This window comes from Macrobrachium nipponense, chromosome 46, assembly GCF_015104395.2.
Source record: "Macrobrachium nipponense isolate FS-2020 chromosome 46, ASM1510439v2, whole genome shotgun sequence".
Taxonomy (NCBI): Eukaryota; Metazoa; Arthropoda; class Malacostraca; order Decapoda; family Palaemonidae; genus Macrobrachium; species Macrobrachium nipponense.
The window spans coordinates 40,086,835-40,104,334 of NC_061106.1; the positions used below are offsets into that span (position 1 = coordinate 40,086,835).

General features: G+C 35.6%; 1 protein-coding gene across 2 annotated transcripts in view; it reads right to left on the minus strand.

Moving 5' to 3' along the window:
- LOC135214935 (zinc transporter ZIP6-like) overlaps positions 1-17,500 on the minus strand; it is a 104,566-nt gene that overhangs the window by 60,900 nt on the left and 26,166 nt on the right. For both annotated transcript variants that reach the window (XM_064249423.1, XM_064249426.1), the window contains exons 2-3: positions 11,825-12,713; positions 11,172-11,278 (exon numbers count right to left, since the gene is read on the minus strand). In XM_064249423.1, coding sequence (XP_064105493.1) covers positions 11,172-11,278; positions 11,825-12,473 — 756 coding nt within the window. In that variant the 5' untranslated portion in view covers positions 12,474-12,713. The remainder of the gene's footprint in view (positions 1-11,171; positions 11,279-11,824; positions 12,714-17,500) is intronic.

Below are 17,500 nucleotides of genomic sequence, written 5' to 3' on the forward strand. Positions count from 1 at the left end.
ATATATATATATACATATATATATATATATATAGTATATATATATAAATAAAATAAATAGATATATATATAATAAATAAATAAATATATAAATATATATATATTAATATATATATATATATATATATATATATATATATCTATATATATATAATATATATATATACACACACAATCAGCAGGTAAGACAGGAAAGAGTCAGACCTTTGGCTTCTCCAAGAAATAAGCTTTAGTCGTCTCACCTTGACGGTCACTTTACCAAAAGTCAAGCATTTCTTTTTCGCTGTAAGCGTTCTTGCTTACACCCCCCCCCCCCCCCCCCCCCCCCCACACGAAATTGTCCAGCTGAGCTTTTAACGATTCTGGACTAGGAAAATCGCTTACGATGTAACACTGATACATAAATATTAATCGTGACAGGCATAAAAGTGGTGCAAACACTTTTATTAGTATTATTATTATTATTATTATTATTATTATTATTATTATTATTATTTTATAAATAATTTACGATACAAAGATCACTCGCAAAAGACATCCATGAGGTACTGAACTAATGAGAACACACTAATAATAATAATAACAATAATAATAATAATAATAATAATAATAATAATAATGAAAACACCCGTCTAAATCAGCAACAATTCCAGAAGATAATAATAATAAATATAATAAATAATAATAATCACACCCCTCTACCTCTGCAATAATAATAATAATAATAATAATAATAAAATAATAATAATAACTCTGAAAAGGAAACAATCCATCGTCCTCAGCAACAATTCCAGAAGCAAAACAAAGGTTATAATGTCAGAACCTGCTGCTGCCGGTCAACACTGCCAGGTTTCCTTGTGGTTTTCTCGTTACGTAAGACGAAGCCAGAGAGAGAGAGAGAGAGAGAGAGAGAGAGAGAGAGAGAGAGAGAGAGAGAGAGAGAGTTCTCCATTTCCTTACTTGACACTAACAAGTTTCTAAGTACTGGACGGTCTCGAGTCTCCTCATTACCAAGTGTCTGATTGAAAGGGCGCTCTCAACATACGTACTATAGTAGATTCACATCACCAGTGCGTCTGATGCCTAGGCCAGTCCCTTACGACGCTCCTGATTGGCTGTTGATAAGCCAGTCACAAGGCTGGAAACTCTCAGTCTCTTGAGAGAGTTCACATAGACAGGATGTTGGTTCCACCTCTTCTCAAGGATATGTCTTTCAAAAGGATCTCTCAGGAGAGGTGGAACGTACATCTTGCCTATGTGAACTCTCTCGAGAGAGACAGAGTTTCCAGCCCTGTGATTGGCTTATCAACAGCCAATCAGGAGCGTCGTAAGGGACTGGCCTAGGCATCAGTTGCAGTGGTGATGTAAATCTACTATAGCTATGACTTTATATGTGCTTTCACCCGCTTGTTGTGAGAATGTGACTACTAACTTCTATACTAAGAATATAACCTATGACGTTCACACTAAGAATATGACCTATATAACGTCCAAACTGTGACCTCTGACCTCAGACCCCATTTCTCACAGCCCTAGAGTTTCCTTCTTCCCAGGGTACAAGTAGGCAAACTTGAATGGGGGAGCGAAAGCAAGATATGTCAAAAAAAAAAAAAAAAAAAAAAAAAAAAAAAAAAAAAAAAAAAAAAAAAAAAAAAAAAAAAAAAAAAAAAAAAAAAAGTAGACCAAGAAAGATAATTTAAAAATCAAAGAAAAGAAAAACTATGCCAGAGAAATAAGAGACTTGCTATTGCATTGCATCTTTGTAGCACAGAGGATGTCACGAGCACTTCCGTTATTTATTTTTTTTTTTTTGGGGGGGGTTTTTTTTTTTTTTTTGGGGGGGGGGCTAATTGTATTATTCTGCTGCAGTTGACTTGGCATTTTTAGGAATCTTCGAAAATTAGTATGTATATTATTTTTATACATAATATATAATATATATAGATCGTATATATATATATATATATATATATATATATATATATATATATATATAGATATATATACACAACACAAAACATTGACAGTACATGCAATGGATAAGTACATAGAGAGAGAGAGAGAGAGAGAGAGAGAGAGAGAGAGAGAGAGAGAGCTTAAGCGACAACAGAAGGGAGAAGAGAGACAAAAAGAAGAATGATCATTCTCCCTAACGAATTCCCCGCCCCTTCACAAAAAAACTAAATAAAAAACTAAAAGGCAAAAGACAAATTACTGCAAGACAATAAATATTTAAATAATTTACGCAAATGAAGGAAACGAAGAATAACATCTGGAATTTGGATGTTTCAGAACAAAGAGGAAAAAACTGCGATTGATTTTGGCGTTTATTTCAAAGCTCGAGGAATGAAGAATCTGATAATGAGAGAGAGAGAGAGAGAGAGAGAGAGAGAGAGAGAGAGAGAGAGAGAGAGAGATGGAATGGTATAACCCATACGGGTTTGCCACCTCCATGCCGCTCCGAATCTTGATTTCGATGTGGCTACTGAAACTCTTGTATTATATGAGAAGAGAGAAGAGAGAGAGAGAGAGAGAGAGAGAGAGAGAGAGAGAGAGAGAGAGAGAGAGAGAGGTTCTCTCACTAGATCAGGCCAACCATTCCAACGGCTTCTTTCGATCTCAGACGCAGCGAAACTGAGAATAAGAGGAACTGTCTGGGTTTCTCAATTAATCCTTTGTGCTCTTTCTTCTTCTTCTCTTTTTTTTTTCTTTCATAAAGGAACTTCTGGAGGCTACTCGAAACCTTTTTTGAGCAACAATATGGGGGGGGGGTTAGGGGTCCTTGCGGGATAATTGGGGCAAGATTGGCGCGTGGGTTATACACAAAACGACACATTATTCACGTCAAATATGAGGAACCTTTTTGTGTTAGGTGGTTGTTGACTGGTGCATTGTTAACGTATATAAATGTTTGTATGTTTAGATTGGGTAATTCAGATATGAACATACACACAAACATATATATATATATGTATGTATATATATATATTATATATATATATATATATATATATATATATATATATATATATAATATATATATATATATATTAATATATATATATATATCTATAGATATATATATATCTATATATATATATATACTCATTTGGGTAATTCAGATATTTATGGAAACATACACATACACATACATACATACATATATATATATATATATATATATATATATATATATATATGTGTGTGTGTGTGTGTGTGTGTGTGTGTGTGTGTGTGTGAAATATGAAAGTATGCCGTTTAATTACCCCTATGAATACCCCCTAATTATGTATGTATATATATATATATATATATATAATATTATACATACATACATACATACATATACATACATAATACATACATACTATACACATACATATATATATAAGTATATATATATACCTATATATATCACACATATGTCGGGAATTCAGATATTCTTTATATTAACATACATACATATAAATAATAATATATAAAAATAGTGTACGTACTATAGTAGATTCACATAAACCGTGCATTTGATGTCTAGGCCAGTCCCTTACGACGCTCCTGATTGGCTGTGATAAGCCAGTCACAGGGCTAGAGTGGAAACTCTCAGTCTCTCGCGAGAGTTCACATAGGCAGGATGAATGTTCCACCTCTCCTGAAAGACGTATACCTGAGGAGAGGTGGAACACAGATCCTACCCACTCTAGCCCTGTGATTGGCTTATCAACAGGCCAATCAGGAGCGTCATAATGTAGTAGGTTCCTGTGTACTTGCAGAACAGTATCCACTCTCTCTCTGACTCACTCTACTACAAGGAGGCGAACGTTGTTATCATCGCTTGCCCTTATGGAAGTCATGATCATGGGTGGATGCGTAGTACACACGTACCCATAATATATATATATATATATATATATATATATTCTATATATATATATATAAGTATATATATATATATATATAGTATATATATATATATACATATATATATATATATATATATATATATATATATATATAAATAATGATTCTTCCTCTGAACACAGTGTTCTTTGGAAGCGTGAATATCAGGTCAAATAATAATATAATAATATCATATTAATTAATAATAAAAATAATAATAAGCTGTAATGAATAACCTTCAATAGAAGTAATAACTAATGGCTGTTTAATAAAATAAACGTTGTAAATAGCCAATAATAATAAAACCGTGTAATAATAATAATAATAATAATAATAATAATTTTAACAATAAGTATAATAATAACATGCATACACACACACACACAGATAACACACACACACACACACACACACACACACACACACACATATATATATATATATATATATATATATATATATATATATATATATATATATATATAATATATACATATTATGTACATAATCACCCATGCACGATACAATCTCCCGTCACATATAGGCCAACAACCCACAAGCTTCGAATTCAATCCATGTTGGGAATAAGTAAACCCCATAAGTAATCGTATAATTATATATCATCGGTGTTCAGTGTTCCAGGCCGACCAGGATTCCAACCTATATACTATATATATATATATAATATATATATATATATTATATATATATATATATATATATATATATATATGCCATTCTGGTTCGTAACTGTGGCATCCGTATACCTTTATCCACTCAGATATGAAGAAGAGATAAGGACTACGCTCATCTCCTGTTTATCGATCCATACACACACAAATATATATATTATATATATATATATATATATATATATATATATATGATATAGATAGATAGATATGATAGATAGATAGAGATAGATAGATAGATAAATACGCCGCATTCCAAGTCCACCAGTTATGCCAAAAGATTTAACAGCGACGAGAGACTGATCAACTTCGAAATCTCAAGATAAAAACTGAAACAGGAAATATACATCCAAGCGGAAATAAACAAGTCTCAACCGGAATATAAGAGAGAAAATCACGGCGTGTTCTCGGTGGGCGTTGCAAAATCCTGATTTTAAAAAAAAATAGTTAATGACGAATTTCCGCTGCATAGGGGAAATAATAATTACGAAAATTGAACCAAGCGAAAGAATGCATCGAACCTTAGCAGCTTAGTACACTTTCCAAGCTGTTGTTCTACACCGAACGCCAACGAGATAATCATTGAATTATAAGAGAATCACACGTTACACCAACAACACTCCACGAGAACTAGACAACCACTCCCTCCCTCCCTCTCTCTCTCTCCCTCCTGTAGCGCCATACAATTCGCACATCGAAGGTCATGTTGCCTACGACGCGCTGCAAAACAGTGTTGCCAACTGTAGGGTAATTGCCCTACGCGTAGGGTAATCTGGACAATATCTTAAGACAGTGGGACAATATTTTCAAGTGTAAGGTAATTGTATCAAGGGAGGTTTAGATCAATATGCTTATTAGTATTCATGATATTGCATATAAACATAATCTAAAGATTTATTTATTATCATAGCAGCAGAATGTTGGGGTCATTTCAGTTATGTAGGGTAATTTCTCGTCTCCTGTAGGGGGGCTTAGGGTTGGAGGGGTTGGCACCACTGGTGCAAAATAGCGCTGGCGGTAGCAACGCAACCTTGGGCAACACCTACTCTTCTAAGCCGGTTCTAAGTACATTCCCTTTAACTTTCTCAATTCAACCTGGCCTGACCATTCACCATTTAAGTAAATGGAGCCCTGGTTATTTTTTTTTATAAATCAATCACTCACCCTTTGTTATTTTTCGTAGATCAATCACTCACCCCTTTGTTATTTTTCGTAAATCAATCACTCACCACTTGGTAGTTTCGTAAATCAATCACTTACCCCTTGTTATTTTTCGTAAATCAATCACTCGCTCTGATCTGATCTGCCTGTCTTTGCGTTCGTTAACTTTCATATTGTTCTGTGATTGAATAACATAATAACCCACAAGTTCCTTTTCACATTGATTTTTAGAAAGAATAAAATATGTGTCGACAATTTTACATAGTAATGATGAATTTCTCAGTACCACGGTATTTCAAAAATAATATAATCAACCTTTCTTTTAAAAGCATTCTTGTGAAAGTAATTGCTGTAAAAACTGTGACAATATACAAAAAACTTAGGAATCAACGAGAGAGAGAGAGAGAGAGAGATTCTATCAGTATAGAAACTAAAACTGGTGGAATACCAAAGTCAATTCATACAGGAGACGAAGGGTATTAAAGCTATTTTATCGAAGAAAACACGAGCAATAACACTTGTGGTGATATATAAACATCTGTACACATGATGGTACATAATATGCACGTGTGCACGATGCTCTATCTGCAATGCAATAAACTACTACAATTAAAACTTTTGCAATAAACTACTACAATTAAAACTTTTAAGTGTAAGTTGCCAGCCCAACTAGCCTAAACTCCTTTAAAAAGCGAAGAAGTAAAAAATAAATAAATAAATAAATAAATAAATTAAATAAATACATAAATAAAAAAACACTAGGCTAACAAAGGAAAATCTCATAATTAGCGACACTGTACTTTATATATTTCATATATATTTCCGCTGCCCCTGAGATTCATTGTTCTAAACCATGAAACGGATAATTGAAATATATTATATATATTGACACATATATACATAATATATATACATAAATGCGTATTTATGTATAAACACACACATATATACATACATATATATATGTAAACTTTACATAAGTGTGTCATCCTGAAGTTATAAACTTTATATAGTAAGTGTGACATCCTGGTAATTGATACTTCACCCTTATCAGTCTTAAAACAATAATCTCCACTCTTAATACTGACTTCACAAATTATTTCATCGCTACAGACAAAACGAAGATTAATAATAATAATAATAATAATAATAATAATAATAATAATAATAATAATAATAATAATAATAATAATAATAATAATAATAACATCCGGTATTTGAAGTCCCCTCTTCTGAATTGCACTACTGCCGTGTTTTTTAGGTGATGTTTTTTTTTCTTTCACATCAAGGTGTTGGTCTCATTGTTTGCTATAGACCGGTGAAATAAAATCCGTCCTGTGTTATCGCGTTTTAGAGCAATAAAATCATTTCCTTCACCACCCACTGAATTCTTGTCAAAAACCACTCTCTCTCTTACACGAATGCGTATTTTCCAAAGAATAGATCTGGTGACGCCAGTAAATAAAAAAAAGTTCGTTTCCGGAATGGTAGAAATTCAGAATGATGACGGGGAAGTTAATTCAATGAATTTAGAGCGTTTTTTTTTTTTTTTAGTTGTTTATATCCGTATTTAGCGCCGCTCCGTCTTTGATCTTTCCTAATTCACTAAAGCCTACTCATTATAATAATAATAATAATAATAATAATAATAATAATAATAATAATAATAATGATAATGATAATAATAATAATTGAATACAGGCACGCACCCGGTTCGATTCATTCTTTCATTGTCTTTAATAATAATAATAATAATAAAATAATAATAATAATAATAATAATAATAATAAAATACGATATGACAAAAAATGCATAGGATATAAAACTACATATTTCAGAGAGAGAGAGAGAGAGATCCCACTTTCTCCAACACAACTTCGATAAAATTCGACCCAACCCGTCAATGGCAAAGGAACATGACGAGACCGTGATAAAGCAAGATAAGCTAATAAATGAATAAAACGATAAAAAAAGAAGAAGAAGAAGAAGAAGAAGAAGAAGAAGAAGAAGAAGAAGAAGAAGAAGAAGGAGGAGGAGGAGGAGGAGGAGGAGAAGAAGAAATTTGAAATGTCGCATGAAGGGAGTTCTCGATATAGTTGTCTAAAATATGCCACAGACTCCATAATAGAGAGAGAGAGAGAGAGAGAGAGAGAGAGAGAGAGAGAGAGAGAGAGAGAGAGAGAGAGTGAATTGGGGTGTCCCTGGGGAGAGAAAGGAACAAGGTCATGAATGCTAAAAGTGCGGATCAGTTTGGTAGGTGAGTACGTGTGTGTGTGTGTGTGTGTGTGTGTATGTATATAATATATATATTATTATATACATATATATATTATATATATATATGTATATATATATATATATATATATATATAATATATATATATATATATATATATATATATACCACAAGAATACTGTTTCCTAAGAGAAATTAATCAAAAGTAGTAAAATATAGATTACAGGTATGAAAAAAATCCGAAAACCAAAAATTAATTAACCAATCACACACTATAAAGCGCGCACGCACGTACACACACACACACACACATATATATATACACATATACATATACATACATACACGTACTCACTTACCAAACTGATCCGCACTTTTAGCATTCATGACCTTGTTCCTTTCTCTCCATAGGGACCACAATTCTCTCTATCTCTCTCTCTCTCTCAACGTCATTCAAAACCATTCAACCGTAAGACAATTATGTTTTATATATATGTATATAAAACATCAGAATAAAGCAATCGAAAAGCTAAGCTGAAAGACCCACGTTCTATAAACCGGAAACAAAGATGACACATGAAGTTGCACCAGGACACAGTAAGTGTCTTCAAACACACAGACGTGTATACATACACACATGCGCATGCGATAAATACCCGTACAAGGTCACTCCCACAATGACTGGCATTTGTTTGTTGGTCTGTTTGTTGGTATGGCAATTGTTGACTCGAATATCACATGAGCCACATTATTCGTACTGGAAGTTCTCGTTGCACGACAAATTCTAAAGGATTTCGGTGTTTGTGACGTTTATTACCATACAGGAAAACGAGTCATGAATCATAATGCAATACCCATTGTTTTTTGCATTATTCATCCTTACACATACTCACGGATATATCTATATCTATATATATATATATATATATATATATATATATATATATATATATATATATTTTAATTCGGTTTCCGTGATTTACTCGCGACTGGTACAGCCCCAATGGAGTCCACGAGAGAAAAGTTGGGTGATTAGCAAGCACTCGCTACTACACAAGAGATTCCACCTTCTTGGAAGGTCACGCTTGAAGAAATAAGACCAAAAATAGGATCAGTTGTTACTATTCCTACTGAGCGCAGTGGTTTCTTTTGGACCTAGCTCGGGAAAAGACTGATAGAGGGTTTCCATAGAACAGTGCTCGTATGTAGCAAGTAGGAAGATGAACACAAAGGAAGGAATTCATATATGTATGTATGTATGGGTGTGTGTGTATATTATATATATGTATATATATATATATATAGTATATATATATATATACTACTATAACTGTGTATGTATGATATATATATATGTATATATATATATTTATATATATATATATTTATATATAAAACTGTATGTGTATTACAGTAGTTCCTCGCAGGACGAGTGGTTATGTGCTCACCTACTGATTGGGTAGTCGCGTGTTGGCCTCCCCGCTCTGTCAACGTTAAATCAGAAGAATTTATTTCTGGTGATCAGAAATTCATTTCTCAATATAATGTGGTTCGGATCCCACAATACGCTGTAGGTCCCGTTGCTAAGTATAAAACCAATTGGTTCCTAGCCACGTCAAATGATCTAATCCTTTGGGCGAGCCCTATGAGAGCTGTTAATAAGCTCAGTGGTCTGGTTCAACTGAGATACACTGTATATATCATATATATATATACATATATATATATACTATATATATATATATATATATATATATATATATAGCATAAGACTATATAAGTTAATAAAATCCTGACATGTTACGCAAAAATAAATAAATAAATTGTAGACCTTCAGTGCTATTTCTATGGCCCTGGTTAACTTACCAAGAGAACATAAATTGATTGTAGAATTACTCCTTTTAATACTAAATATATACATTATATATATAAATTTACACACAAACACAAATGTACTATATATGACTGGTACAAATGGTCTGTTACAACAGAATTCCATCCAATAAAAGGAGCCCATAAAAAACGCCAGAATATAGAAAGTAAGTATACTATATTTCAGGGACTGCTGCCGCTCTCTACAGGTAGTTAATGAAGAGAGAGAGAGAGACAGCAGTCTCTGACATATAGTAGTATTCACTTTCTATATTTTGGCGTTTTTATATATACACACATAAAAGCGACAATTGCTGTAAGTTACCCTTGTGAGTTCCAGCGGCCCAAATATATCCCCACCAAACGGAGAACCTCCCGTGACCAGTAACACTACAGCAGTCCAGCCTGGAACGCCGCTGCCTGGAATTGAGTGGCGACTGGAAAGGCCCTCTCCCCACTTTTCAGAGACGAAGGAGGCTGCCACAGCAGCAGCAGAGAGAGACAGAGAGACACAGCACACAGAGACGTCTTTATCCGACGGAGGCGGCTTTGCCAAGGCGTCTAACGATAGCTGAATGAAACTTCTTATGCTCGGCCTTGGGACGACCCAATCCTCTTCAAGAAACTGATACGGTGCTTTTTATACCGAGCCTTATAAGGCTATCTACGGCCATGCCATTAACGTTGACGCGTATACGCACGCACTCGCGAGAGATATGACGTCTATTACATCATAAAAGCAGAAGAAGAAGAAGTAGACGATCAAGAAGAAGAAGAAGAAGAAAGTACAGTGCGCTAAGACGCACGCGTGAATGAAACGTACATACGCAGGATAAACCAAAATTGGGAAAATTCACGCGTGAAAATACACAAAACATAAGCACGTATAAACCTGTGAGAAACCGTCTTCTCTTATAATAGCACTTCGATATCACGCAAATTAAGAAAATTCATACAAAAAAGACAGGAAAGAGATTATTGCAACATACCTATGCAGACTCGTGCAAAAAACGGGAAAATACGTGTGCAAAAAAAAAATAAATAAATAAAAAAAGAAACTGAAAAACCTAATTCTCTGAAAATCTCACTTATTAAAACACACAAACTCATAAATAAAGAGATTTAGTAAACAGAATATTGCACTTTACGATCCCCTCTGTCTGAGAGAGAGAGAGAGAGAGAGAGAGAGAGAGAGAGAGAGAGAGAGAGAGAGAGAGAGAGAGAGAAACTCATAAAAAAGCGATTTAGTAAACAGAATATTACACCTCTATCTTAGAGAGAGAGAGAGAGAGAGAGAATCTTTCTGCACTTTACCTTCCCAGGATCTGGCGTTGCATGATGACGTGTTGACCCCCGTGCAAGCGCTGTTGCTGCAGACTGTGGTTTCACTCGAGACGAGTTGGACGTCTCGCTGGCCTGACCTGAGACGTAGCACAAAACAAAAAGCAAAATGAGACAAAACTTCTATTTATTTATTTATTTATCTATTTGTTTTACTTGGGGTCAGCGGTGCAAATAAAATTTACGATCAGTGATGAGAAATGTATATATGCTTCCTATTGAAATAAGTACAATAAGTATAATAATAATAACTAATAATAATAATAATAATAATAATAATAATTTTTCACCACCACAAACACTATATCAAAATCGTAATCTGTACAAACGTCCATGAGTAAGAAATAGACATTATTATAACTATTATTATTATTATTATTTTATTATTATTAAGTTGACCACTGTTTATCTTTTATAGATTGAAGAAAACAAAATGAATGCCTGTGTAACATATCATTATTATTATTTTACATATTATTATTAGGAATATAAACTACTATATTATATTATATATATAATATATATTTATATATATATATATATTATATATTATATATGACTATATATATATATTATTATATTATTATTCATTATTTTCACCGCCGCTGGATACTAAGTCAACCAACCTTGGCCACTCCTCCTGCCGTGGGCGCCTTCTTCTTCAGCGTCGCCGGCGCCCTCCTTGCGGTGCCTGCCTGGGGGCGTCCCTCGGCCCTGCCCTGACTTGTCTAGCCCCGACTTGCCATCAGCGTGGTTCTCGTGGTCGTGATGGACGTGGTCGTCGTCGGGACTGTCGAAGTGGTCGTCAGCGGCGGCGGCGCCCTTGGGAGACTTGCCTGCGGAGGAGGAGGAGGAGGAGGAGTACGCGGAGTGGTCGTTGTTGTCGAGGGGAGCCCCGTGTGGCGGCGGCGGCTTGTGCTGGTGGTGGTGGTCGTCGTCGTGGTTGTGGTCGTGACTGAGGTGGTTGCTGCGCTTGTGCCCTTCCTCCGGGTTGTGGTCGTGAGTGACGTGGTCGGACGAATGGCGGTGGTCCGGGGATAAGTCGAGACCCAGGCTACGCAGCAGTCTCTGGAGGCCCTCCGGGGTGAGGACGTCGTTGCCGTCGGCGTACCGGTCGAAGAGGTCGCGCAGCTGCGGCAGGTCCCTGAGGATCTGGTCGTCGGAGGCGTCCGGGGCCGGGCAGCCCGTCGCCGCCCCGACCATGCCCTTCGTCAGGAGGAAGATCGAAGTGACCTTGAGGAGCATCGGCAGCAGCAGCAGCAGGAACGCCGCCATTGTCGCCGCAGAAAGAAGGAAGGAGGAGGAGGGAGCCTTAAGAGGCGATGGAAGAGGGACTCCTGAGGAGTGCTATGGAGAACGTCGCTGGGTGGTCTTCTTCTTCAAGAGTAGCGGGAGGTGTTGGTTTTGATGTGGCTTTTAGTGGTGGTGTCCTTTGAGAAACTTCTTCGTTCGCCTTCTCGGCACCGCCTCTCCTCTCCTGCTCCCTCTGTCAGTGATACACAACCTGTCATAAACCTGCAAAAAACAAAAAAATAAATAAATAAATAAATAAATATACACAAATGATACTATAGTAGATTCACATCAACCATGCCTCTGATGTCTAGGCCATAGGCCAGCAGTCCCTTACGACGCTCCTGATTCGTAAACATACTGCATAAGCAATGTAGTATCATTCCCAAATGGGGTTAGTGCCGTCAGCGGACCTCATGCGGTGCACTGTAGGCATTACTTAAGGTTCTTTCCAGCGTGCCTTCGGCTCCCAGCTGCAATCCTAATCGTTCTTTTACTGTACCTCCTTTCATATTCTTTCTTCCATCTTACTCTCCACCCTCTCCTAACAATTGATTCATAGTGCAACTGCTAAATTCTAAATTCAACCCAACCCAATGTACAATAGTAGATTCATATCAACCGCGCATCTGATGTCTAAGCCAGTCCCTTATTACGACGCTCCTGATTGGCTGTTGATAAGCCAATCACAGGGCTGGAAACTCTCCTCAGTCTCTCTGGAGAGAGTTCACACTGGCAGGATGTATGTTCCATCTCTCCTGGGGGATACGTCTTTCAAAAGTATCCCTCAGGAGAGGAGGAACATACATCCTGCTTATGTGAACTCTCTCGAGAGACTGAGGAGAGTTTCCAGCCCTGTGGTTGGCTTATCAACAGCCAATCAGGAGCGTTGTAAGGGACTGGCCTAGACATCAGATGCACGGTTGATGTGAATCTACTATTGTACATTGAGTTGGGTTGAATTTAGAATTCAGGCCTAGAGGTCATTCACGTTGAAATGGAAATTGAAGTTGAAAGGTTTGAAAGGTGTAACAGGAGGAAAACCTCAAGGCAGTTGCACTATGAATCAATTTTTAGGAGAGGGTGGAGAGTAGGATAGAAGAAAGAGAATATGAAAGGAGTTACAGTAAAAGGAACGAAAGTGGTTGCAGCTAGGGGCCGAAGGCACGTTGGAAAGGAGCTTAAGTAATGCCTACGGTGCACCGCATGAGGTCCACTGACGGCACTAACCCCCCCCCCCCCTTCGGAAATGATACTACATTACCTATGCAGTATGTTTACGAATTTCTGATGATGTGTACAACATAAAGGTTCAATCAATGGACAACATAAGAAAATGGTACACTAATATTTATGCATGTAGAGTTACAAAAAAAATAGTCGGTTTATGCAACTCATTCATTCAGTGGAAATGAATACGGCAAAGAAACAAAGAAAGAAACAATAAAGGGGTTTCGTGGCTCAACAAAATAAAAAGCCTTTTGGCGAACTACCATACCAGCAAGTGGATCTGCCCGTCTCACTCACTCTCTCTCAATCTCCTTTACCACCGAAGTCTCCCAAACTCGTCCCTATTCTGTCCCAGCCGTGAAAATAAAGCCATTCTTACCTTCGACCTATATATAAACTGCCATCTTTACTCTCGTTGCAAATCATCATCAGTGTATAACAAGACACCTAATCCTATTATGTTTTTTTTCTCTCATTGCTGTAAGAAAAAACCTTGTCACTGAAGCCAGGAGGGAAGTAAAGGTGTATTTTCAAAACACACTTTAACAATGTTATCTCATTTAATCCATTTAAGTAAACTAAGTAAATGCACGCGGTCGTTCGCACACACGCCTACATACATAAATACATATACATACATACCACATGCATACATACATCCTACATACAATACATATATATATATATATATATATATATATATATATATATATATATATTATAGTAATATAACTGACAATATTCAAAATTCAACCCCACTATTTTCCAAAATGTCATGCTTCATATGGGGAAACCATTTTGAAATAGTGGGGCTGAACGTTATTGTTTTATATTTTATATTTTATATATATATATATATATATATATATATATATATATATAATATATATAAATTTGATAATATTTGAGATTAACATTCGACCTCAATACTTTCAAAATGGTTTCCCCATATGAGTTATGTTAATCAAGAGCTAGACCCGTCGGATTTTATTTTACACGACATAACATTTTAAGCTACTCGCAGCTATAAACACAAACACACATACACACACACACACAAAGGGACTTTTCATTCTACGGTTCCTGGGAAAGCAACAACGACTTCTTCTGAAGTCGCACAGTAACGACTCGACGTCGTCAAGGGTCGGCCCTTTCACACACGCATGCCGGGGATGAGCCAAAATGGGGACGTTAAGATTCTAATAATATAATATTGTTCGGGTTGAGTTAATCATTTCTCGTGGGCCAAGCTGTTAAGAATTCTCACCGAGAGGGTTTGTTTTTGGCGACATTCCACTCACTGTCTGGTCCAAGGTGCCAGGTGAGGGGAATAGATTCAACCCAAGAGAATCTATTCCCCTCACTGTCTGGTGCAACATGCCAGGTGAGGGGAATAGATTCTCTTGGGTTGAACTGAAGTAGTAACCTTGTCGAAGAGCTTTGCAATCTGGTATTTTTCTCATAAAAACCTTTGTCGAAAATCTTTGTAATTTGGCATTTTTCTCGTAAAATCATTTGTCGAAAATCTTTGCAATCTGGTATTTTTCTCATAAAAAAAACCTTTGTCGGAAATCTTTGCCATCTGTTATTTTTCTCATAAAATCCTTTTTCGAAAATCTTTGCAATCTGGTATTTTCCTCATAAAAAAACGATTTTTCCTAGAAATATTTGTCTTGAACGCGCATATAATGTTACTTAATGCACCATACCGAAAAATCCTATTAATTAACTCAGTTTTTAAACTCATTATAATCATTAAACTAATGGCTGATGCAAATGACAATTTTTTTTATAATCATAATATAAGATGTCGTTTTTTCTGTCTAAAAATTCACAACATTCTAAGAGTCATGTTATAACAGTTACTAACACATTATTATTATTATAATCATAATTATTATTATTATTATTCTATTGTGGACCCTTAGAACACTATATGAACTTTTTCCCATATATATATATATATATATATATATATATATATATATATATATATATAAATTCTTCTGTTAAAACACGGTGGGAGTCAGTCCACCGAAATACAGTCCTTAGCTCTAAGCCAGAGTAATTTAATGGGATTTTTATCCTTGAGATATATTATTATTATTATTATTATTATTAAAACCATGACGTTTTTCAAAGAAAGAATAAAGTACACGGAAATCGTTATTTTCCCTTCGAATTATTTGTTAGATTATTATTATTAATTATTTATAATCATAATATTATTATTAAGGAGAAACCTTTTCAGTGGGGAACAAACAGTCAGTCTTCCACAGCACAAACCGAGACTCTACACAAGCGAAACAACACCCGCCGTGAGGTCGCTACACGTGACCTTGTAACAACCCTGAGTCATGACCCTGACCTATAGTGTTACCTGAAAGAGGACCTGTTACGTTTTGGTGCTTGACTGGGGCGGGGGGAGGGGGGGGAAGGCGTTATTACTCGGGATTCTGCTTTGCTTTGTTACGTTCCTTTTAGACTGTGACGTCTTCCTTGAAAAAAAATAAATACAAAAATATAATAATAATATATATATAATATAATATATATATATATATATATACATCTAGCCCTACCAGGTGTTCGAAGCTCAAAAAAAAAAAATTAAATATATTTTCAGCTGGAACGAGATGATTAAGTAATTCAAAATAATTACTCTCGCTACAAGTGCATTATGCGTAATTTGCTAACCGCATATGATGGTAGTTGCTGAATTTACGCAGCAAACATCTGTGGTGGTTATGATATATATATATATATATATATATATATATATATATATATATATATATATATATATATATATATATATATTACATATCTATATATATATAATATTTATATACCAAATATATATATATATATTATATATATATATATATATATTATATATATATAATATATATATATATATATATATATATATATATATATATATATAGTGTGTGTATGCATATATACACATACAATACATAAGTATATATATACCCATATACACATACAATTTATATGTGTATATAAACAGAGAGAGAGAGAGAGAGAGAGAGGAAAGACCGGAGATTGAGAGGAGAGACGAGAGAGAGAGAGAGAGAGAGAGAGAGAGAGAGAGCAGAATAAAATTCCTCCTCAAATAAACATTTTATGTTATAACAACAAATTAACGAATAACAAGACAGTCGGAAAAAAAGGCAGAAAGGGAAAAGGCAGAAAGGGAAAAGGCAGAAAGGGAAAAGGAGGAGAGGAGGAGGAGGAGGAGAGGAGGAGGAGGAGGAGGAGGCCAGACGGAACCATTTCAGTCTCCCGTGAGCTGAGTCATTGAGTAATTATACAGGTGTGTGTGTATAGGGAGGGGGGGGGGGATAAAACATCATATATGTGGGTGGACCGGAAGCTTTTGGCCGGGGGGAGGGAGGGGGAGTGGATGGGGAAGAAGCCAAACGGATACTGAGAGAGCACCTGTAGAAGGCGTGTGTGAGAGAGAGGGCACGTGTGTGTATGTGTGTGTGCGTGTGTAGGTGTGTATCACATGTGCGTCTCCCCATTCTCACGGTCGGGATTAAAAGGTGGCGGCGGCCTGCCCCCACACCCACATTCCTCGTGACGAATATATACCCTTCAAGTTTGGCTCTCTATATTTCACATTCTTATATGGAAGGAGATCATTCACACATTCCAGGACATATATTACATTTTTTTTGTTTAAAAATCCTCAGTTCTTTTTATTACATCAATGATGTCGTAAGATTATATTGATTTCTAAGTAGTCATTTTGC